Raw genomic sequence first — 26,574 nt, 5'->3', positions numbered from 1 at the left:
GCTAAACAAAGATCTGAGGACATCCTATTACGGGTCACGTCAGACCAACCTTGCGCGAACTTTGACCGATCAATAGAATGACCAATCAGAAGGCAGCATTCTCGTGCTTTACGGCACAAATTTCAAATTGGAGACTACGCTTCGAAACATATTTAGACAAATTCTCGATTACAAATTTGAAACCTAAACAAAAAACATTCTGGAATGGTCTAGATTGTAAGGATTCAGTCGTTAAACCCGTAACTATCTTTCAGAATAGCCCATTTTAAAGTTTTCGAGATTGCATGATTAGAAATCACATTCCGACTGTCACTTTCATAATCTGGTAAGCGACGCACTGATTGGTCTGATGAAAGGTCGTTCTGACGTGACCCCTAATGGGATGTCTTCAGATCTTTGTTTAGCGGTAGCGAGTACTAAGGTCTGATTTTAATGAGATTGATGCAAAAGTTGACTTTTATGCATGCCCCATGCATTTCACTACCAAAGAGTGGGTATAAAAACACGTGCGTTAACGGGATTCCATTTGCATTGTTTAGCATCGTGCTGACAACAACCACTCAGAAAAAAAAAAAAATTACGTAATTGTTCAACATTACGAAAAGCCACGCCATTAAGAAAATGAGCGTCCGCGAGCCATTGGCATGCTTGAAGCGGGATCGAGTCAACGTAATGTTGCAAGACTATTTAAGGTCTACAGAAACACCATTTGGTGTTTATGGCAACGCTGGCAACAGACGAATGCAGTCAGAGACCATCCTCGGAGTGACAGGCCACGCGTAACCAATAATGGACAAGACAACTGGATTCGAACAACACACCTACGAAATCGATTCCAGCCAGCAACTGTAACTGCAAGAAGCATCCCTGGTCTTCGACGAATATCTTCACAAACCGTACGTCGTCGCCTCAGATGTGCAGGGATTGTCGCCAGAAGATCCGCCAGACGTCGCATTTTGACAGGAAACCACCGTCAAGCACGTCTACAGTGGTGCAGACAGCGTCCACGCTGGACGGCCATGCAGTGGGGACAAGTTCTATTCAATGACGAGTCTCGTTCACCTCAGCCACAGCGATGGACGGATTCGAGTGTACCGACGTCGAGGTGAACGTTACGTCAATCATTGTGTCATGGAAGAAGATCGGTTTGGGGGCGGCAGCGTTATGATATGGGGTGGGATTACAGCAAGACAGAGGACCCGTTTGATAGTGGTAGAGGGAAATCTCAATGGACAGCGCTACCGCGACGAGATCATCGGCCCTATTGTTCTACCGGTTTTGCGTCGTCATGGTACAGGCATTACCTTTCAACATGACAACGCCCGGCCTCATATTGCTCGACTTCTTCAGGAGTCTCTTCAACAAAACAACGTGATTGTCATCCCCTGGCCTGCTCGCTCCCCTGATCTCTCACCATTGCAATCGAGCAAATGTGGGATGAGATGGATCGGCGCCTTCGACATCAACCACGTGTTCCGCAGACACTCCTGGAACTTCGAAACATGCTCCAGCAGATATGGACAGATATCCCACAGGACTTTGTGCGACGCCTGGTCCATTCCATTAGACGAAGCTGTGTTGCTTGCATCGCAACCAGAGGTGGACACACACGCTATTGATTTGTAAATTGACATTTTGGCATGGCATTTTGGCATGATGTTTTTATGACATCACGCATTTTCTGAAGTCAGTATGGCAAATTAAACCATTTGAACACTTACAGGAGTCTTTTATCTGTTGCAAACCGAAATTGTTTCAGATTTGGTAAAAAACACAACTTTGCATTAAATCTAATTCAGTGTCACAGGAACTTTTGTTGTTCGGTATACTAAGAATTGATGCACAATTCGGCATTGAATTTCAACGAACAAAAGGAAAAGATTTTAAGATGATTCATTTGTTCTGTGGAATCTGAATGAAGACAATTTACAGTGTTTGATAGATATTTTCCAGATACACTATCAAAGTTTAACCTTTACTTTAGAGATAAGCGATAAAAATATATCGCGTCTAGATGTAATGGTGACAATATCAAACAATAACATTGAAACAGATGCACTGTATATTACAAACCAACCGATTACATTAGCACGTAGAATCTGCGCGATAGTACCTAATTCAGATAGTGCACAATATAGACTCGATGTGATCTTCTAAAACCTAAAGAGAGACCTGACGAGAGTGTTCTCCCTTTTGTGACAACCCTTAATCCCCCAAACCCGGAAATATCTTGAAATGTTCGGGAGACACTGTATTCCTTAAATAAGTATAAAGAACTAACACAAAAATGCCATTAAATAAACGTATTAAGAGTACAATACAGATTCTTACTCGCGCTTCTTTCTAAAAAAAAAAGAATGTAAAACCGTACTTTCTATGTACCTGAAAACATCAATTGTGCTTCCAGAAACTTGATTTATGTCATACAATGTGCTGGATGCAAAGCCGAATACATTAGACAGACCGGGGATACCGTAAGAGCGAGTGTGAGAGTCCACCAACAACAAATTAAGGAACCCCTATCCCACTCAGTCAACACATTGATCAATATCAATAATCAATATTTTACCCCAACCCAGAATTAGTGGATAAAGGTTGGTTTTTTTGTTTGATATGCATTACTTAGAAGTAGACGGATGACAAGGTAGACCCAATTTTATGGATAACAGCTTATTTAATACTGTAAAAAGCGACGTTTCTGCATAGATCCTAATACCGTTGTCAAGCAAGACTGATGTACTCGGTATAAGGATCTATATCGAAACGTCGCGTTTTACAGTATTAAAGAAGTTAAAAATTGTGTCTGCAAAGTATTTTTATTGCTGGATTTGTTTAATGATGTACTCTAGATTATGAAACTGACTGATGACACTCTGTCATCTTTGGGCGTTTTGAAATATTCAAGATGGCCGCCGAAACATGAAAATATCACTACTTTGCTAATAGTATGGGATAAGGAACTACTTTGGGTTCATATCACTAATATTTTGCCTTCAACTAATTAGAATATGTTATTCTAAATGAACTGGTATCATTTAAAACATATGTTTGTTTCTTAAATAAGCAAGATAATTGGCAAAATGGCTGCAGAAATATTATAAAAATCAAATAGGTGATTCTTTTAGGATTACTGATTATTCTGAACTTGCAAAGGTGAATATTGGCTTAAGGATTTCTTCACATACATACAGTCAGTTTAGGTTTCTTCCTCATCATCAATAACAGGGTTAGTGAGTGGGTTGAAGCATACACTGGAGCTACAGGAGCAGAACAATGTGCAAGGTAACTGGGCGTGCCTGCAACCACATCGATTTGTCTTACGCCGTGCATCACTGCCACATGTGCAAGTTTCAAAATATATTGTGGTGCTAGAGTAACACTTTCAGGTAAACTAACTGGAAGTAGGCACTTTGATGTGATGTCTTTATGGAAACCAAACTGGATCGGCACCATCGCAGGTTGGTCCGGCTGTAACACAGCCCTTCCACACTGGTTTGGAGATGTGCCCGCTTCATGTTTTCCAAAAAGGCTTCATCTGTTGGCGGTAAAGATGAGAGCCTTTTCTAGTTTTGGTAGCCCAACCTTGTAAGCAAGCTTCTGTGACAGATGTGCAGTTTGGTTTGCCATGAATTGAGCTGCTTGTAAAGGTGTCATAGCGACTGATTTACGACTACCATTGTCTGAATTACATTTGATTGCAAAGGCTAATTACCCTGTAGCCATGACATGTATATGTCTCCGTAACTTAATTGTCATTATTTATAAGACACTAATCCCCGTTGTTAATCCTCACCAATATTTCATTGTATTTTGACTGTCAGTCAGCCTGGACTACCATATCACTTCCCTTTAACTACTGCTTTTTATAGTATGGCATTTATTGATCATCAATGCCCTAATTGATCATCCCATCAACTGTGTTGGTTAATCACGCCAATGTCCAAAGCAACGTCGTTGTCTCTTTGTCTGTCCATTGTTGTTCATTACTATATATGTGCTACCATTACACAGTTACAACTGTGTTAGTCAGGCTTGGTATTCAGAGTGCTGGCATAGGGACGACCTCCAGCAGGATGTGCCGCTCGTAGGAAACGCCCTGAGGTGAGCTGGAGCTCCGCTCACCTCTTGTACGCCTGAGCTGGAAGGTCCGCTCATCGCTGTGTTTGTGTTGTCAGAGCAGGTATTCCGCTCATTGTGCAATTGTTGTTTATTGTTTACATGTTGGGCATAAAGCGTTCCGGGACAGTGATGTCGAGTTTGTGCTTTATTCCCCCAAGAGCTAATTCCCCGTCAACACAAGCCCGTTGACAACGGGATGACGAGTAAATCTGCTGTAGGATCCCCAAGCAGTGGAAGAGAGTGACCATCTATTAATACCTTGAACACTTTCCTTTTACCATTCTCAAAACATGATGCTGTTGTATCACAACCACTCAATGCATGTGCTGCAAGTAGGTCTAGAACGATAGGTTCGTTTTGGGAAAGAGAAGCTCCAATGTCCATGAATACCTGTGCCTTGATATTCTGCAAGTAGTAGAAATGTAACAGAATGAGGAATACGTCAATATCATCCGTCAGAACAGTCACTGGAAGGAGTCCATCTGCTGCTACTTTAATTACTTGTTGGACAATTATGTTGTCAACTTCTTCGTACGTTGTGGCAATGTCATGTCTGCTGGATATACCATTACACACTTCACGTGGGACATTATTCTCTCCTGTAATGACAAGTTTGTGTCTATTAAGATCATGTCATTCAGGAGGTCATGGCAAGTCAGGTTTATCAAGCCATGTTTGTTTTCTTTGACTGTGAGGACAACCTTCTGGGGAGGTAAGATTGTTGATACCTTGATGTGATGAACTCAGAGGTGCTTGGTTTCAAGGTTCCACCCTTTTCCCGACATTGAATTCTGGGTATTGGTCCTTTGTAACTGCATCCTTAAGGTAGAGAAATACTTCTCCTCAGCTTCGTTTGATGACACAACACGTTTGCATAATACCCCTACAAGCAGTGGTGACTTCAGTCTTGCAATTTCAGGCATTGGTGGCTTCTTATGATCATCATAGCGAGTAATGACAGGCCCATGGTCAATGAGCACTGGCATATCTTTCTTTTCTAATTCGCGTGATCACAGCCTTGTTGTCAGATGATGATTATTATTGGTTTTTTTGTAATTTTATTACAGCATGCAGTGTGAATGTATCTTATTTTGTATCTATATTACATTGATTATCCTTAGAAAATCCACAATCATCCCAGTTTACACTGAATAAAATAATTATAAATGTATATATACTGATATATACTGATTTGAGGGTTTTCATAGACATGTTGCCCATTATTTTGATTAATTACATTTCCAAATGAAACTATTTCATTAAAAATATCATATTCTAATATGTTGAAGGCAAAACAATAGTGGCATGCATCAAAAGTAGATATTTTCATGTTTTAGCGGCCATCTTGAATATTTTAGAATGCCCAAAGATGACACAGTATCATAAGTCAGATTCATAACCTAGAATGTGTACTTAAACAAATCCAGCAATAAAAAAAAATTATCCCCCAATTCTACCTTTTTGTCTTTTTGAACCTCTTTTTAAGGACAAGTCGTGTGTTCTAGATGCTGCAAGGATAATGTTGAAGGGAGAAAAAGACGATTCATGTGACGAACTTTACAGTGAGAGTTCGGAATGTCAGGATAGGACTCGTCCCGTTTCTCGTCGATGAAAGATCAGAAGAAAAGAAAGCGTATTTATCATACGATAAACTTGTTATTTCCGGCAAAGCTTATGTTAAATTATAGCGGAGGGTGGAGTTAATTTGGAGCAGGCGGGAAACAGGAGAAAACAGGCGTAGTGTTCCGGGGTATCCCCCCACAGGCGAGAGGATCACACGGCGGAGCGGGCCACCCCGCCAACGTCACCACGTGACGGACAGTATGACAGCAGTGACCGAAATGACTATAACCTCAATTTGACTCTAATTTGAGCTTATCTCTCCCCCACTCTCAGTTGTTTAACATCTGTTCCTGGAATATTAACGGGCTGCTCGCTCTTTTTAGAAAAAAAATGATATTTTCTTTCTTGCTGAAACAATGCAACAAGATATTGAAAAAATCAAATATTTATTTAAAGATCATACATGTCATGCTTTTCAAACAAAAAAGGGTCAAGCACTTTGGTCGGGGTTTTTTCGGGGAGTCGCGCTGTATGTGCGCAAGACCTATATGTCCAGTGCATGAGTCCACAGTGACTGGGATAACTGTGTGTTTCTGAGGCTTGAGTCCGACTTGAAGACCAGTGAAGATTCCGGGGTAGAATAGGTCTTCAGCAACCCAAGCTTGCCCTAAGAGGCAACTATGCTTATCGTAAGAGGAGACTAACGGGATCGGGTGGTCAGGCTCACTGACTTGGTGGATGCATGTAATCGTATCCCACTTGCGTGGATCGATGCTAAGTCAATGGATTGTCTGGTCCAGGTTTGATTATTTACAGACCGCCGTCAAATAGCTAGAATATTGCTGAGTGCGGCGTTAAACAACAAACAGACATAAGGTTCATTTTAGCATGAGGGCGCATGCAGGGGGACAAGGTCAAGCAAGGTCAATGTTCACAGTGAAATTCTGTTCAATCCAGTGGGATCCAAATTTCTTAGTAAAGTACAGATTCTTGTACTTTTGAATGGTTGAGTCCCATCTGGGATTCGAACCCACCCTGTCAGAGTGATGCACCTAATCGCAAGCACACAAAGTCAGCAATCTAACCCACTCAGCCACCGAGGCTGCTACAAACATTACTTCGACTTGTGCATCACCTCGTGTGACTTCCGGTAACATCAATTAATGTTGAACTTGAACTATTCTTGTTTTGTAAATTATGTTAAAAAACAATTATTCACCACAAGTCGGGTGATACTATGTTTTATCGACCCAAGGAAACTGATATTAACCTCGACCGCCGGCATCGGACAATATCAGTTTCTTGGGTCCGTAAAACATGTTTGTTTGTTTGCTGTTTTAACACCGCACTCAGCAATATTCCTGGTATATGGCGGAGGTCTGGAAATAATCGAGTCTGGACCAGACAATCCAGTGATTAATATCATGAGCATCGATCCACGCAATTGGGATCATGACATGCATCAACCAAGCTAAGGAGCCTGACCACCCGATCCCGTTAGTCGCCTCTTACGACAAGCATAGTTGCCTCTTAGGGCAAGCTTGGGTTGCTGAACATAAAACATGATATTGCCCGCATGAATGATCCTAAATGATAGTTTTTTGTTATTTACTCCTCGTATCAACATAAATGGTTTTCTATTACGATTGAGTCAATCTGCTACAGATTAGACACACGCCAGAGATCGCAGATTAAGTTAATATATCTCAGATCTACCTTACATGTAAAAATTTGAATGACGTTTTGATAATTCCCAGGCAGAATCTACCCCGTAACAACGGTGGAAAACATATACCCGACTGTCATGACAACAGACATTTTTTTGCCGATGTCTGTAAGCTTGGCAAATTCAAACTCCTTACAGGGAAATGGAGTCGCCCAGTGTATATAAAACATTGACCATAGATGTACTTGATCCGCCCCTCCAAAAAAACAAAAACAAAACAAACAAAAACAAACAACAAACCAAACAACTACAATAACAACAACACAACAAACAACAAACAACACCAAAACAACAAAAATAAAAAGGGAAAAACACTCAATTTTCAACTTCCCGGGGAGTATAACATATAGGTCATACTTGAGAACTTTCTGTGTTCTGTGTGGATCCATTGCGAGTGCACATGCTCTAAAATAGAAAATAAAAATCGTCGATATGCAATATTGTGCATGTCAGTGATTTAATAGTTTAATATATTCGGCTTTATATCTGTTCAGTACATATACACCTTTAAAACACATCAGTCGCCATGTTATATATTTAGCAAAAGTAAAGTTTTCTTCATATACGCATTATTGGGACCCATAATTGTTTACATTGTGTTGTTTCAAGTTAGAACTGGCCAGGCATAAAAACCACATTGTACATTCCGCTGACAAGGTCGCAGTCTATAAATAGCCTGCTCACCATTAAGCGAACAGAAAACATAAACACTCGGAACACACTCGATGACTTTCTCCACCCGGTATTTCGGGTAGATTTTAATGACAGTGTAAGAATATTACCTGTCGTCGGCAATATCAAAAGGAGGTGCTCCTTCTCACCTTTAGGTCAAAGGTCAACAAACTTAAGTAAAGAATGTCAGTTTTAAAATATATGATCTTTCTCTATTAGTTACCAATAAAGTACATCACTAACAGTCTATTAGCGAAAGCGTGACATTTGTGCAGCATATAGCCAAGTTGAAGTCTGTATCGAAATCAAATTGTGTTTACGCCGGACTATTTCCTCACGCGCAGTGTCTCAATTTTATATCGGCACACCCAAACCAAGATGGCGGCAGTCATTCGATGTGGACAAGTGGTCACCAAACATGGTGCTACGTCGTGAACCCTGGGATTATAAGCTTATGTTTACATTTGGGACGATAATTTAAGGTCTGGATAGTTTATTAGTTAATGCAGGATATTGGCCATCCCCTTCAGACAGAAAATAGCGTGATAGTTGTGCACTGTCATAGAGCTTACCTTGACGGAATCTGATTTGAGAATCCTGTTACGGAATGAAAATGGCTGGACACCAGCAGGTAAAACAAAATGTAAGTACAATTCTATACTAATTTAATCAATTTAGCCACTTTGCATGATCATTTCGTTATTTTAGTGCATGTTGGTGTCTTGCTACAAAGAAACGAGTACCATCTTCGAAACTTCCCCCTCGAGACAGGTAGAGGAAGACATATTTGCACTAACTGGGACAAGTTGTCACCTGAAGAAAGAAGAGGTCAACTGACACTTTATTGATATCTCAAAAGGGCGATGATTAATATAAGTAAATAATCATATGTTTATATTTTGTTCATATTCACAGTAGTAGTGTCTACAGTTAGTCAAATACATCAATGTTGATGATCAGATTTGTTGACATTTTCTTGACATTCGCCACAATATGGGGTTGGGCCCATCATGCTACTTGCAACTTTCACAGTCCTAACTGAGTTTACATATACAGGATATATCAAACTAAGTAAGATATCCCAAAGACTTATTGGATTACACAACATATAAAGTTAATGCATCATCATGGTCATGTTGTGAACTCATGACAGCCTTTTTCAAAAGTCACACATGACTACCCATGCTAAGTGTAACAGTCTGTCCTGCATCATTGATAATGTTATGCAGCAGTAGATGTATTTGTTCAAGTGGGTTTATAACAAGTAAAACACATGTGACAAGTTCCAGGGACATTACTGTTGCTCAGTTCAGCTGAGTGACAGGGTAAAGTACATAATGTGATAAACATTACATTTTTCAGGCCACCTTTGCAAATTAAAAAACTAACTTTTAGCAGTAGATGTCATTGAATCCACTAGTCCAAAGCCTGACACTAGTAAAATCGGGTTTACTCTGGTAGACTCGTCTTATAATAGTCCACACTGTAACACTAAAGTCTTCTGAAAAATTCGGGCTACATTCCAAGGTTTTGGCATTTTGAGAAAATAACATCAGTTTCCTTGGTCAGATGTTCACATGGAACAGGAAGGAATAGATCTAAGATATTTTGACCCAAGATGTATTCCTTCAGTGAGTATACTAGTGTATCTTGTAGGCTGATGTCACTGACATGGATCACTTCCGAGATTTGGTACACACATCACGAACATACAGTGTACCGATAATCAATGCTATGCTTGATTAATTCTCTAAACATGATTGTTAAGAGGGTAATATGCATGTATTGTTTTCAATGTTTTACCACGCCAGAAGCCTATGTTGATGGATTTGAATTCTGGTTCACCCCGATTATGCGTCTAGACATAAGAGCACCCTACCTGTGCTTGTTGTTTTCACCAAAGTAAAACATCTGAGACCAGCATCACTTTGAGCTTTCCTCCCATATTTAGCTGACACTCTGTGGTATGACTGCAATCCTGTTCAAAAGTCATGTTTAAAAGAGGTAGAAACTAACATTTCTTGTACACTAGTCCTTATAATGATAACATATAGGAAAACCCTAAAAAATTACAAATTCCTACTAGTCCTTATGATACATTAACTATTAGGCAGTTTGGCAAGGACTGCAGGACTAGTGCCAATTTTTGACGCTGTTTAATAAAACTCACTGTTCTTTCAGTAAATGATCAAAATTAAATAATCAACATCAGGTGTTAGGCAGTTTACTGTGAAATCTTTCGCTGAAACGCTCCCATAAAGACACGTAAAATTGTAAATAACTAGAAGTATTATTTCTGGATTATAACTGAAGATTCGTCAGTTGGATAAAAATAGTCATGGCCATGAGTGATGTTAACATTTCAACCACCTACTAGAACCAGATACTTTTAGCTAAGCCCAGTAGATGAAAATGGCCTGTGGTGTTGCAATTTGCTGTGCAGAGTTGCTTCCCTTAGTCAGCTGTGCCACAGTATGCTGGTGAAGTTGTGGAGGGGGGTGCAGGGTGGGTGTCCTTGAGGGTTGCTGCAGTCAGTGTGAAATTGTCTAAAAATATTGTTGGCCAGATCATGCAGATGCATGTCGGCAAAACAATAATAAACTCCTCGGATGCTTAGTTTCAAAAACTGGTTTATCATGAGTTTTGATCTGAAATTGACCCATTTGTACTCGTACCTCTTTAATGATCCATAGTTTCTCAGGACCGACTCCCTTCTCATATGCCGTGTAGATAGTTCAGGTGGCTGACACAGTTGTGGAATGAGTCACACTTCACTGTGCAGAGCAGGGATATTGCTAAAGACAACTCATATGGGAAATTTTAGACCACTTTCGAGGGATTTTATCCAGTTCAGAGAGAGGTATTTGTCCTGAAATCTTCAACAATAGTCTGTACAAATTCCCAATATTGAATTAAAATTTTCCAGTTCATGCTTTGTAGAGGTGAAATGCATTTCCCTGATAACAAAACCAATAAAGAAGGGGAGGCTTGATGCTTAGATTTACATTGATTGTACATTGATTTACTATCGCATTGTATGCAGTGTGAAAATAGAATGTGAAAATAAGGACTTTAAAAAAGACAGGTTCACCCTTGGTCTGTCGTCACCCTACCTGGTCTTGTGTTTAGAAGTAGTTCATTTCTAATACCTGAATCACTTTGGTCTTTCCTCCTAGATTAAACTGACATGACATGATCACCTGATAAGCACGATAAGTTATAAATGAAATATTGTTCAAGGTGGTGTTTAGCCAACTCGCTAACTCACTTCACTTATGGGTCAGTATGAATCTTAAACTTAACATGCACACATCTCTAAGACAGTAATTAAGGCTAGACTAAAAACATTTCTCTTTGACAAGTATTACCCTTGTACTATGTAAGCAGACCTGTGAAGATTCCGGGGTAGAATAGGTCTTCATCAACCCATGCTTGCCGTAAAAGCTGACTATGCTTGGTGTAAACAGCGACTAACAGGATCGGGTGGTCAGGCTCGCTGACTTGGTTGATGCATGTCGTCGATCCCAATTGCGTGGATCAATGCTCATGATATTTGTCACTGGATTGTCTGGTCCAGACTCGATTATTTACAGACTGCCCTCATATAGCTGGAATATTGCTGGGTGCGGCGTTAAACAACAAACCAACCATGTAAGTGCCATGAGCACTGGAGCTGGTGTGGCGTTTGGCGCCATACAAATGGACTCATTAATATTATTATTAATTATTACTTATTACTTTAAATCATAATTTCTAGATTTTATTAATAAGAACAAGTTGTACCATGACAAAAGACCTGCATCCTTGCAGCAGTAGTCCTTGCCAAATTGCCCAGTAGTAACGGTATCATAAGGACTAGTAGAAATTAGCCATTTTTAAGGGTTTTGCTATATGTCATCGTTATAAGGACTAGTGGACTAAAATTGTTAGTTTCTATCGTTGGTCCTTGTACTGTCTGCTTATCTAGACTTGGCTATTAGGATAGAATTCCTTTACTTATCATTCAGTTTAGACTTGGAGCAAGGCTAGTAATGTGCTGAGAAAGGCCAGGTCATGTTTACATTTAGTGGGAGAGTGACACAACTGTCAATGTCAGTAAAAGTCTTTTAAGTTTGAACTAAGACTGTTATAGAATTATTTGGCTAACACTAAGTCAGCTTTTACCAAGCTATTTATTATTCAAGTTATAAAATTAGTCTGTTACAAACACCATTGAACACTTTTGACATTTTCAGTTAATTTTACTGTTAATATTGACTATTATCATGATCATCTGATCTTACCATACATGCTAGATTGAACACAATGTTACATGATGCAGGCTAGTCTTTCTCACAGTCCCTAAACCAAATTATTTTCTCTTCTGCCCAGCCCTTCCTGAAATACAAAAGACTGAAATGGAGCAGGTCTAGATTTCCCTCAGGTGATGAATAACTGTGTCTCCTTTTCAATGTATTTGCTTCTATCAAAATTATATATTTTCTACTATTTCTAGATGCAGCCTTGTGTCTAATGTCACACACTGTCAAAATAATAGTTTACAATTTGTTAGTTTACATAGTTGTCTTTGTATGTTGTTCAGTATTCTGTGTACTGCAATGGGTTGTGTGTGCCCTGTACAACATACAATGCTGTACATGCAGGGGTAGTTATTACACATGGGAAATATGGTGTATTTATCCTACCCACGCTGTAATAATCACACATTGCACTAGTGAGGTTCAATACATTGATGTTATTTTAGCATTGACAGTTGTTTGTCAAAAGATTGTGTTATTTTACATGATCAAGAGGGGTTGTGCAGGTGTAGATGTTTGTGCGCGCACACCTCTCCTTTTTTTCAGACACCTTATGTTTCAACCGATTGTGTGCAGGGTTTCAGATCAGTTAATTTCTGGGACATTGATTGTCATCCGAAATGTCTTAAGGATCATTTTCAAATTTGGAAATGATCTAGAAGAATGTCTTCTCAAAGATTGTAAACTATAATCATTGAAATATCCTTTTGCCATTTGTACCTAGCCAAATCTCAGCATGTGTTTTTGCACCTTATGTGATTTGAGTCTTGTGTGCATCCACCTTTTCAAACTCCTTGAGCTGCTTGTTTTGCTGTGATTTGGACAGTTTTAACCATGTTAACAGCCTAATAGTTTTGCTTGGAGTTGAGTCAATCTGTCGCAGACTTTAAAAGTTGTATAAGCTTAAATTACCTTGATCACAATTTTCACCCCTAAAATAACACTAGACCACCGGATTAGCATTTATTTAATTTTACTGGTTCTTAAGGAAATATACTAGACTCGGATCAGCAGTCCAGTATTGGTGTCAATCACTGGACATGTATCGTTTTACATCTATATGTGACCTCTGATACTCCCAGGGTTGGAAAGAGATCTTGGCATCCTTTAGGGTTGTTCCTATGGTAGTTGATTTCAGGGCCCCCCTGAATATTAAAGTTCTAATGCCGGCACAATCACAAGGGCCGCTTGACTTTCAGTCCACTGTTGTGAACTTATGCAGTTACTGGAATGATGAACCTGACTATGTTAATGATTAATTATGATCATTAGGAACTACTTTGTATAACAACTGGACACCTATCTTGTTAAAAGAGGTAGGGCCATATTGGTAGTATCATTATTGGGATCTGTTAATTGGGTAAGGTGCTATTGGTGAACTTACAGTTGATCCTGATATGTTAGTAGTTTTTCAGGAACACACCTCTGGACTATCAGGACTATTATACCATTAGCATCATTAGTTAATTGGATGGTTTGGAAAAAAATGTTTAAAATTGTGATACAAAATAGGGCTGTTACGAATCAAACCGTATCCATTCATGAATTAAATTTGGTATTCGTGGCCACTAGAATCGAATATTTATGAAAATGCAATCATGTGCATTTACATACCCTGTACCTAAAAATGTCCATAAGACCGTATTATATGCTTAGATTTATTCAAAAACAATACTCTTTTAATATTTAATGTGACAGTATTGTGGTCACTGGTCATTGTTGCTTTTGTCATTGTTTGTGCTGGATAAGTGTAGTTTATAAATGTATAATATATTAATAATTAACAAACCATGTCAAATAATTTATGTTTTTGTATTCATGAATTATATTCGTGATACGAATCGTATTCGCCTCATAGTGTATTCGTTGCAGCCCTAATGCAAAATATTATTCTTTTTATCCTCGTGCCATATTATAATTTTTTTTTTTTCAATTCCATTGCAACAAGTTTGTATTTGACTCTGTCCATAGTAGTGTGTTTGTCCAGACCATATCTCTGAAACTGACGGGTGCAATTTGCACACACAAAGACCAGGTTGTCAGTTGGTGCCTGTTTCTATTTAGGGGTGTTTAGAATGTTAATTTTTTTTTGTTTCCATGACTTTGACTCTATAGCCTAGTGGTTTAAGCGTTTACTCGTCACACTGAAGACACGGGTTCAATTCCCCACATAGGTACAATGTGTGAATCCCATTTCTGGTGTACTCTGTCGTGATGTTGCTGTAACTTGTAAGACAATGCTCACTTACTCACTTTGACTCTGTTCATATTGGTCATACCTGACAGAGAAATACAAAGTTCTGAATCCCAATTCCATGGTATTGTTTTGATAGCTCAATTAATACTCTTGTATACATGGTATACGAACAGACGGAGTAGACAGAAGTTGAACTTACTGCAACAGTCAGGTTTGTTCTTTCGAATTGTGTTCTTATAATTTATCTTGACCTTCACACAGGCTTATATTCAGCCCCAAGTTTGCAGTAAATGTATAAAAAAAAATCACCAATTCCCCAGAATTTACCAAAATATGAACATTAAAAAAGTCAAAATTATAAACAGTATCACCTTTTCTCACAAACTGTCTGCCAAGGGCAGTGGATTCCAAAATAAACCCTTGATGTGTATCAAAACACCTGTTTCATGTTTTAAAATAAACTGAGTATTCCTCATGGCATGAAGACCCTAATTTATGTGTATATCCCCCTTGACCACTAGGCTTGCTTCACATAGTAGGAAACCTGCTTCACAAAGTATTAAACCCGTTTCACAAAGTATGAAACCCACTGCACAAAGTAGCAAACCCGCTTCACAAAGTAGGAAACCCGCTTAAAAAAGTATGAAACCCGCTTCACAAAGTAGGAAACCTGCTTCACAAAGTAACAAACCCGCTTCACCAAGTAGAAAACCCGCTTCACAAAGTAGGAAACCCTCTTCACAAAGTAGGAAACCTGCTTCTCAAAGTAGAAAACCTGCTTCACAAAGTATGAAATGTGCTGCTGAAAGTAGGAAACCCACTTCACAAAGTATGAAATGTGCTGCTCAAAGTAGGAAACCACTTCACAAAGTATGAAACCTCTTTCACAAAGTAGAAAACTCGCTTCACAAAGTAGGAAATTGTAGGGCACCACTATTGACTTTTCTTATCTCCAAGGACCCAGCAGTTCATAGTAACTCATGCGTGTCATTATGTGTTCTGAAATTTAGTTGACACTGTGGGGCAAATTCTTCCCACTGTGGTTTTGAATTGGCTGTGTGTGTGTTTGTTGTGTTGGAGAATATCGCCCTGTAAGCTGGAAATTCCGATAACGTAATGTTTTATAGATTATAAATCAGATTTGCTTAGAAAGTAATTGCCGTCCATTGCCCATGCAGCAAATGTTTATTGCCAGTGCATTCCAAACGTGTTTAAACATTGGCACTGCAAGATAACGAAATTGAGTAATGCTGTACCTGTGTCATGCAGAGACAGGAGTCAAATTTCTTGTGGAACATGGAGTGTTTGGGGGCATGTGATGTGGTGTACCTCACTTGAGACATGGTTGTTTGTTTGTTTGTGGTTTAACGCCACTATCAGAATGAGAACAGACAATCCGGTGATTGACATCATGAGCATCGATCTACTCAAATGGGGTACAATGAATCGTTTGATAGTGATTACTTAGAAGTTGACAGAAAAAACAATTTTTCCAAATCATCCAATTAACTAATAATGCTAATGGTATAATAATCCTTATACTAACATATAAGGCTCAATTGTAAGTTCAACAATCGTGCCAATAGCATCTTACCCAAATAACAGATCCCAATAATGATGCTAGTGATATGGCTCTACCTCTTTTAACAAGATAGGTGTCCAGTTATTATACAAAGTAGTTCTTAATGATCATAATTAATTATTAATATGGTCAGGTTTATCATTCCAGTAACTGCATAGGTTCATTGCTTGACAACGGTATAAGGATCTCTACCGAAACGTCGACTTTATTTTATTAAAAAAGTTTTTATCCATAAATTGTGTCTAATTTGGGGTACAGTCACATGCATCAACCAAGTCAGTGAGTCTGACCACCCGATTGTCGTTAGTCGCCTCTTTTGACAAGCATCGGTTGCAGAAGACCCATTCTACCCATTGAAATAGAAAAGGGTCCTGGCCAAACATTGATAAAAAAAATTATGAATTGTCAAAATTTTGAAGCTGGGTGCGCAGGTGAGGACAGTGTTCTGCCAAGAAACTGAACAAGTGGGGACAAGGATCCCTTCAGCATAAAAACATTGGGTCATTTTCAAAACTTGTTTGGGGGGGGGGGCACACTCTGATAGATCATTGATGCAAAATCCCCGTCCACAGCTAACGCTAGAGATTCATAAATTGTCTCCTATTGCTTCTTTCTTAGATGTAAGGGCACGCCAGAACCTCTGGTTGGGGATTCGAATCCCAGTTCCCCCCGATCACCATTATCATGTCCATTCATGATATGCCTTCCAAATTAATGATTTAGCTATGTCACTGAATTAGATTTCACATGATAATTTGCAAAGCTGACATGTCACGGTATTTCTTTCTGTGTTATGCTGTAACCATGGTAACCACAGTAACCACATGTCGTCGCAAAGCCAGGCATTGACACTTTCTACCTTTCGCAGTCTGTCACTGGCAGGTGCACCATGCAAAACTTTCTGTGTTACGCTGACGTTATCTGTGGTTGGCGATTCTTCGATACTGCGGTCACTCGAAACAGAAACATCTTTGGCAGTATCAGAAGATGGTTTAGGCTGTGTTGAAAACGAAAAGAAATTTAATATTGATCTATCTCTGAATATTTCTTGGATTTTGCTGTTCAGCCATGTTTTATTAGTTACGGTAAAGGACCAATGAAAATTGTCCAACTGTGTTTGCGTGATTCTGATTGGACCATTTGGGACTTTAGCCAAAAAAAGGCGCAGATAAACAAAAGAGACACGAAAAGAGGAACTTTACATTCTATCATTGAAACAGTTGTGCGAGATGTAAATTATATTTTTGAGACACTAGGTGGCCTCCATAATTATATAACATAAACCCAGCTACCTGAACGTGCCCGATGTCCCACTGAGCATAAAAATTATGCACCAATCAAATTATTGCAGCAATCATGGGAGATCGCAACCTAGTCAGAACACTGAGGGGATACGCCATGTGATTTATCAGGATGTTTAAACCATGAAAAGGGTGTTATTTTTCTGAAACTGGGATTGAGCAATCATCAGTATTTTCGTTAATTCAGAGTGGAATACAAATCACTTAAGCAAAACTGAAACTTTCCGAATGGTTAAAAGTGTTAATAACCACGATAACCTAATTTGGAAATGTTTTCAATCCAATTTGGGAATTGTTACTACTTAAACACGGACCATATATACATGGAGCTGAATGTCCGTCTTGGTCAATCCCTGAGCTCATTTAGCATGTTTAGCTAGGCCAATAGTTTCTTGGTTTACACGGGTGGTAGGGTAGCGAAGACCCTGGTATGATTCCCCTGGTATGATTCCCCACAGTGTAATGATGTGTGAACCCATTTTCTGGTGTTCGCCGACGTGATATTGGTCGGATGCTTCAAAACATGGCGTAAAACCATGTTCACTCACTCTTTTTATAGGCATGGTTAGTTTTAAACACTTAATTTCTACAAAAGTAATTTGTTGTGTGCATAAAAGGATCAATAGAATTTTTTATCTTCAAGTTGAACACGCTTCAACGATGATGATCATTATCATGGGATTATAAATGTATATATTGTACATGGCATGCATGGAGTAAGATAGTGGGAAATTGTATTAACTGCTCTGTATTATGCAAAGATAGGATGTTATAACTAGTTGCCATGAGCATGATGAGACAATTTAAGAGTTTAGCAGGTGGGAAAGTTCAAAGCTTTATTCATGTTATTAGTTTTAGAGTTATGATAATTGAAATTTAAGACACTGTCTAGTTTGTTTAGCCAGGTTTTGAAAATTTTCCGTAAACATTATGCTGATTGTCATGTGTGCCTTATTTCCTCATTAGTATTGATTGTGGATGGTGATAACGTTATCAATATACCAGATATACTGTAAATCGTGAAATTAATGCGTCCCCAAAATAATGCGACTGCTGACCCCTGCTGACCCCTAGCCAAAAATGTGACTCAATATGAATGCGGCACCCCCTCCTCTCAAGCATCAGTGGATTTATATCTTAAGAAAATGTCCTCTTTCATGTTTACAGGAGAATCCTCACATTACTCCAACCTTACATAAATCCAACCACACACCTATTAGCGCCGCTTATTAGCGCTGAGGGGGCGGTCGGGTAGCCTAGTGGTTAAAGCGTTCGCTCGTCACGCCGAAGACCCGGGTTCGATTCCCGACATGGGTACAATGTGTGAAGCCCATTTCTGGTGTCCCCCCGCCGTGATATTGCTGGCGTAAGCGGTGTAAAACCATACTCACTCACTCACTCACTATTAGCGCTGAGTAGAGTACTTCCGCCAAAACAATACATGCGCACTGGCTCGTGTCGGCCTTTGAGGCAGTCGCAAAGAACAAGGACAGGTGTGATCAGTGATGATATAAGTGAGTAGAACGCTTGTCTTGACCCCAGCAGAGACAATTCGCAGGATGTAATTAGTGTTTGAATGACATTGTTTATAATCATGATAATAATAAATTATATACATGTACTTGTTACAAGTGCTGCTCAATAAACAGTGATGTGGAATACATAGTTTGTTTTCAGAGTATGTCTAAGTTGGTATATCTGCTATCCAAAATGTCTTATTGTTGATATAAATGCGATGTTTAATAATACAATCAAAGACCACTCACATTTTTAGCATTTAATTCACTGTGAATTTAATTTAATTTCTGTGTGTTAACATGGTTGAAGAAATAATGTTTTAATGCTTTAACATATGAGATCATGTACTAATGATTTTAGGTCTTGTACAGAAAGGTCTAGGTAATAAGGGCACATTGATATTTCCTTCAGAATTAACATTAATGTGAAGATCCTTGTTGTGAATATTTGAAATTTGGGATTCTAAAGAAGCGTGTCTTTAAATAACAGTGAAGGATGAGTCATCATGCTGATGGAATGAGGGCTGGGTTTATTTTCTTTAGCTGCTAAAATTCGCAACAAATATACATGTTCCATGTGTATGAAGGTTCAAGGGAGTTAACTCTTATTTTCTTAAAATTGTGTGTAAGTGTGAAACCTTTGATTAAGGTCAAATGCAGAACTTTATCATCAGACTCATGTAAATTAGCTTTTAGAATTTCTTGCTAAAGTCACAAATGCTATATTTATTTCTCAGACGTTCTATGTTGGCTTGCAACCAAACAAACACAGGAGTAGATGTGAAGGATGTGTCACTTCAGGGTACTTGTGTTCTTGGGGCTTCTAAGACAAGCAAGGGCTTGTGCATGGAGGATTTGGTAGGAATGTGAATCACTGAGAGGGGATGCCAGAACATTACACGTCCGGTGGGACAGTGGTCAGTGTTGTGTACCTTTGGTTTCAAGCATGATTCATAAATTCAAACATACCACTATTCAGGTCATTAGACTCAAAACACTGATTCTGGTGGACCTCAGTAACTGACATCAAATTCATGTGTTAGTGTGTTTAACGCCGCACTCGGCAATATGCTAGCTATATGGCGGCGGTCTGTAAATGATCAAGTCTGGACAATCCAATGATTGACATCATGAGCATCGTTCCACACAAATGGGATATGATTACATGCCTCAACCAAGTCGGCGAGCCTGACCACCCGGTCTTGTTAGTTGCTTCTTACAACAAGCGTTGTCGCCTGTTACGGCAAGCATTAGTTGCTGAAGACCTATTCTACCCCAGATCTTCACGGGTCATGTCAAATTTAAGAAAGATAGCAATGTGTATATGGTTTTGCTTCTAAACATAGTGAGTCAATTTTGTTTTATACAGTGAGCATTATTACAGAAATATTTCATAGCTGTAAGTAGAGTCAGGGGTGAGAAAATCAATTCTGTATCGAGGCAATGGGAATTTGCACCAGTCAGTACATTGGTACATATGGTACAAAGTATCAATTTTTAGAACGTAATATTTACAAACCTTTAAAATGCCCTTTCCTGATAACTGACTCTGGGTAGAAAAGTTCTTTTCATCACATATTTATCATGAAACAAAATGCAAATCAAATTGCTCAATATCTTTTGAAAAAGCATAAATTATGTGTCACAATGTGTGTCATATCATGACTCAATGATCGCTATATGTATTGATATGTATCACATTATTAGTCCTTGCTGTATTCTGCGATTCCGCTGCCATGGTATTTTTTGCAGAAATGACCACAACTGGGGTATGTAGTTGTGGATTGTTAAAATCTAATGGCTGCTTTTATCAACATAAATTAGCTCCAATGGGTGGCCCACGTGTCAGTGTATTTGACATTACCAACTCACTAATGCAACATGTCAGCAGCGGGTAGACATCAACACTTTTGATCTTTGAAATATGTTGCAGTTGTGTTGTATCGTAGATAATATGAACCCAGGATCTTCGTTTTATTTTCATTTCTATTCGTCTCAAAATTCCAGTAGAGATACATCATTATTAACGCTTTCCTCTCATGCATTTCATATGGCAATGTTCTCAGTGGTTCTACAGCCTTAGGAATTGGCACTAGTCCTGTAGTGCTTGCCAAACTGCCCAATGGTAAAGGTATCATAGACTTTTCGAAATTTGCCCTTTTTAAGGGTTTTGCAATGTTTATATTTATCATTATAAGGACTAGTGGACGGAAACTGTTAGTTTCTAACCTAATGTAATGTGCAAACGACATTCACTGAACATGCAATATAAATATCCAACAAGATTGTATCGCCTCCTGTCCTATTTAAAGATTTAATTTCAATGTGTGCAGGCCTTTAGTCTTTCAGCACCATAGCTGCGTTCACGTGTTACATCAAGCAGGTAAACATCACATGCAATGATATCTGTGACATACTCAACACACTTGCTCACAAATTCCCTTGCGTATCAACAGTTACCATGGTTACATCTGTTAACGTGTTCTATTCTCAAGCTGATGTGGTGTGTGTTACAGGTGATCATGGGACCCGTGAAGATCTGGGTCTTCAGTAACCCATGCTTGACATAAAAGGCGATTATTGTTGTCGTGAAAGGCGACTAACAGGATTGGATGGTCAGGCTCACTGACTTGGTTGATGCATGTCATCGTATCCAAATGTTTGGATCGATGCTCATGATGTTAATCACTGGATTGTGTACAGACCACCGTCATATAGTTGTGCGATGATAATGAACAAACAAAAAAAACCAACAGACAATCATGGGAATGGCATCATTAATGTTCGCAATTGAGGGTGTCCAGGGGTCATGACCTTCAAATTGAATTTCAAACACTGAGTATGCCGAGTGACAATGTTTGTCAAAATTCTTAGAAGTAGTTGGTCATGATTTCAATAGGCCAATGTCAGAAGGGTATGTTTGAAAAGTCTAAAAAAGGTTGATTGTCCTACTAAAGCTGTTTGCATCTGATATAACTATATAACTATGAAATCAAACTATTCAAAACATCTAGATCAAGGTACAACTGGCCTGACTGACTTTTCATTGCATTTTTTCCTGTTTCTCATAAAGTTTGTTTCAATCAGATTTTATCTCTGATTGATGCATTTGAAAGATGTGTGTGAACATAAATATTTGTCTTTCTGTGAATATATAGCCTACTTGGATGTCTAACAATGCTATATGACATTTGAATGCTAATAAAACTGTAACCGGTTTTCCAAGTAATAGTGACATGCCAGATATATACCCTACATTTCTTTACCTGTGATGACATTGGGCCTATATGCAGTGTAGTGGTGACAGGTCTGTTATTAATCGGCTAATGAAATAAGGCCGTGTATAACTCACAGCAGTCAAATGGGCTGGCTCTACGCCATGCATGAACTTTGTGTGAACCTTACTGTTGACCAGACCTCACAAGAGTATGGCAAATGTTGCACACAGTGTCAAGCAGGAAATGTTCTGTCAACTGAATGTTCCTTGGTCTAATTACTCACTGGTTTCAGTGTTCGAAATAACTGCCTGCCCGCCTGCCTGTGGCCGGTAACTTTTCTATTGGTCTGCACGAAATTTTTGTCAATCTGCTTGACTGTCTGGCAGTTATGTATTCAGTTTTATCATAACTCCTCTAAGGTTGTCAAGGTATTAATAGCTTTATTTCAAGTACATCCAGACGTGATTTGTTTCTTATTTTCAGCGATTGTAAAAAAAATATTTAAAAAATATTGATAATCATAATGTCTGAATGCAGACAGGTAACTTTGAAGAAGGGCAGGCAATATTTATGGGTCACATGCCCGATTGTCCTTTATGGGTTTTAAAATTATTTCAAATACTGACTGGTTTTCCTCTTGTTGGTTACAAATAGCGACTGCATGTATTCATGGGCGATTCAGGAGCAAAGTCAGGAAGAAACTAACATTTTAAGTCCACTGGTACTTATTAAGATAACATATAACAAAACCTTTAAATGTGGCTAATTTCTACTAGTCTTTACGATACCTTAACTATTGGGCAGTTTGGCAAGGACAACAGGACTAGTGCAAGTTTCTAACGCTGATAGTGTGTGAAAACCCCTGAAGTATTATGGTGTATTCAGGAGGGATTCAGGCACATAGTGTTTACTAACCCCTGAAGTATTGTGGTGTATTCAGGAGCCATTCAAGAGCATAGTGTGTACAAACCCCTGAAGTATTGTGGTGTATTCAGGAGCCATTCAAGAGCATAGTGTTTACTAACCCCTGAATTATTGTGGTGTATTCAGGAGCCATTCAAGAGCATAGTGTGTACAAACCCCTGAAGTATTGTGGTGTATTCAGGAGCCATTCAAGAGCATAGTGTTTACTAACCCCTGAAGTATTGTGGTGTATTCAGGAGCCATTCAAGAGCATAGTGTGTACAAACCCCTGAAGTATTGTGGTGTATTCAGGAGCCATTCAAGAGCATAGTGTTGACTAACCCCTGAAGTATTGGTGGTGTATTCAGGAGGGATTCAGGCGCATAGTGTTTACTAACCCCTGAAGTATTGTGGTGTATTCAGGGGGGATTCAGGCACATAGTGTTTATTAACCCCTGAAGTATTGTGGTGTATTCAGGAGGGATTCAGTCACATAGTGTTTACTAACCCCTGAAGTATTGTGGTGTATTCAGGAGGGATTCAGGCACATAGTGTTTACTAACCCCTAAAGTATTGGTGGTGTATTCAGGAGGGATTCAGGCGCATAGTGTTTACTAACCCCTGAAGTATTGTGGTGTATTCAGGAGCCATTCAAGAGCATAGTGTGTACAAACCCCTGAAGTATTGTGGTGTATTCAGGAGTGATTCAGTCGCATAGTGTTTATTAACCCCTGAAGTATTGTGGTGTATTCAGGAGGGATTCAGGCCCCTAGTGTTTACTAACCCCTGAAGTATTGTGGTGTATTCAGGAGGGATTCAGGCACATAGTGTTTACTAACCCCGGAAGTATTGTGGTGTATTCAGGGGGGATTCAGGCACATAGTGTTTACTAACCCCTGAAGTATTGTGGTGTATTCAGGGGGGATTCAGGCGCCTAGTGTTTACTAACCCCTGAAGTATTGTGGTGTATTCAGGAGGGATTCAGGCGCATAGTGTTTACTAACCCCTGAAGTATTGTGGTGTATTCAGGGGGGATTCAGGCGCCTAGTGTTTACTAACCCCTTAAGTATTGTGGTGTATTCAGGGGGGATTCAGGCACATAGTGTTTACTAACCCCTGAAGTATTGTGGTGTATTCAGGGGCGATTCAGGCACATAGTGTTTACTAACCCCTGAAGTATTGTGGTGTATTCAGGAGGGATTCAGGCACATAGTGTTTATTAACCCCTGAAGTATTGTGGTGTATTCAGGGGGGATTCAGGCGCCTAGTGTTTACTAACCCCTGAAGTATTGTGGTGTATTCAGGGGGGGATTCAGGCACATAGTGTTTACTAACCCCTGAAGTATTGTGGTGTATTCAGGGGGGATTCAGGCACATAGTTTTTACTAACCCCTGAAGTATTGTGGTGTATTCAGGAGGGATTCAGGCGCATAGTGTTTATTAACACCTGAAGTATTGATGATGTGATAAGGGTAAATTATATCATAAAAGACTCATATTGTTGTTGCATGGATGCAGTGTTTTGTCTTTTTATGCCAACCGTACAAAAAATTCCCATATTCTATCAAAGGTGAGCATCTGATACCTCGTTTGAGAGGTTGAGTTCCAACAAAACATGTGCAGTGAATACACACATGCACAATATGGTTTCTCGATACAGCAAGGCATTAGATCAAGCTAAATATCTTTAGTTTCTAGCTATGTGGTTCACTTGCACATGTTTTCAACTCTTCCTGTTATCGATTTCATTTTAGCAGTCATGAACTCAGAAATATCCCTTTCAATGTCTCCACCATCACCATCCAGAATCCAGGTCTCTTGTGTAGCCTAAAGCCGCCTCATCTCCCTTGGCTTTCAACTGAGCTCAAATGTTTGGTTTTTTTGTTTAATGCCGCACTCAGCAATATTCCAGCTATATGACATCAGTCTGTAAATAATGGAGTCTGGACCAGACAATCCAGTGGTTAATATCATGAGCATCGATCCACGCAATTGGGATTGATGACATGCATCAACCAAGTCAGCGAATCTGACCACCTGATCCCGTTGGTCGCCTCTTACGACAAGCATAGTCGCCTTTTACGGCAAGCATGGGTTACTGAAGGTCTATTCTACCCCGGATCTTCACATTCACATTCTACCCCGGCTCAAATGGACTGATACATCAGAGCCGGACTTCCACGTTTTTTAAAAATAGGGGGTGTGCTAGACTAACAACTAGTCTCTGAAATGGACCTTATAGTACAGAAAAAAACAGTTGTTACATTATCATGATTATCTTAATAAACTTGCACAGGCTGTATTTGACAGGGTCTGTAAGACAGACTAGAGGACTAGGAGTTACAAAATGACGTAGCTGATGGCGCAGTTAACATGTAGAGTGTCTTGAGAAAACGGGATTGCACTCTCCAGTGCGCACGGTATCGACGGTCGTCCTGAGTCGCACATGCAAAACAGGAAACAGTTTGTCACGTCATATGAATGTGAACTGAAACTTGATTGACAGTTCCTTGGTAGAAGTTTGTTGAAATACTCGTGTTTGCTCGATATTTTGAAGCATTTTACTTGTTCGCTACAAGAGTTCGTAACTGCCTCTTAAAATATATTATGATACACTCGTAATCCATTCATGGTCTTGTGGTAGAGCGTCCGCCCGGAGAGCGGAATGTCCAGGGTTCGATCGCGGGCCACGTCATACAAAAAGACGTTAAAAGATTGTACTAGTTGTTACCCTGTCTGGCGCTCGGCATTAAGGGGCTTAAACAAGGACTGGTCGGCTCGGAGTCAGTATACTGTGTCTGAGTGGGGTATTCATGTTAAACTGCGGCATGGTATCTCAGTGTGCTAGCACTATAAATCGGCATCAGTACAAGCAGCCACACACACACACATACACGTGCATGCACGTCGCTATATAAGTGCAATAATCTTGGACCCGACGTTAAACCCAATTTCATCTCACCTCACCGTTATTTCATTCAACATCGAAGTCTTAAAACTGCAAAAACAAATTTCAGAAGAAAGGTCCCAGCCTCAAACAGGGTTTGAGTGGTATTGCATGTGGTGGAAGAACTTTCCCTACAGCATTGTGTTGAGCACATCAGCCCAAGCAAGCATCTGTTGTTGTAGAAGGAAAGCGAGTGGTTGTGTTAATCAAGACCACATGTTCCCTGCATAGCTGAAACAAATGTATTGTAGGAATCTGTGTCACTGGAGCACGGCCCATCAATTGTATAATTGTCTCCATGCTTACAACCAATAAGGCTATGTATGATAACATTTGGATTGGTGCATAAATTCACAGCCTGAAAGAACCCTCTCCATCAATACATTCCTTTACTTGGGATTGAACAAGTCTGGATTGATATTTCCCATGGCATGCTGGGGCCTCAGTATGAGCTAATGGGCACTATTGTTGAAAGTTGTTTGCCATAACTGGATGTCAGATAATCAGTTCGGATGAGTTGATGTTAATGCC

At 39.4% G+C, this 26,574-nt stretch overlaps 1 protein-coding gene across 1 annotated transcript in view; it reads left to right on the top strand.

Moving 5' to 3' along the window:
* The first annotated feature begins 8,453 nt into the window (after positions 1-8,453).
* LOC139447717 (serine/threonine-protein kinase 26-like) overlaps positions 8,454-26,574 on the top strand; it is a 78,446-nt gene continuing 60,325 nt past the window's right edge. Inside the window, exon 1 of the mRNA XM_071229170.1 lies at positions 8,454-8,723. Within this exon, the coding sequence (XP_071085271.1) occupies positions 8,688-8,723 (36 nt within the window). The 5' untranslated portion in view covers positions 8,454-8,687. The remainder of the gene's footprint in view (positions 8,724-26,574) is intronic.

This window comes from Haliotis cracherodii, unplaced genomic scaffold, assembly GCF_022045235.1.
Source record: "Haliotis cracherodii isolate W230 unplaced genomic scaffold, xgHalCrac1.p SCAF_7, whole genome shotgun sequence".
Classification (NCBI taxonomy): domain Eukaryota; kingdom Metazoa; phylum Mollusca; class Gastropoda; order Lepetellida; family Haliotidae; genus Haliotis; species Haliotis cracherodii.
The sequence above is the reverse complement of the archived record's forward strand: the minus strand, read 5'-3'. Positions and strand labels throughout refer to the sequence as shown.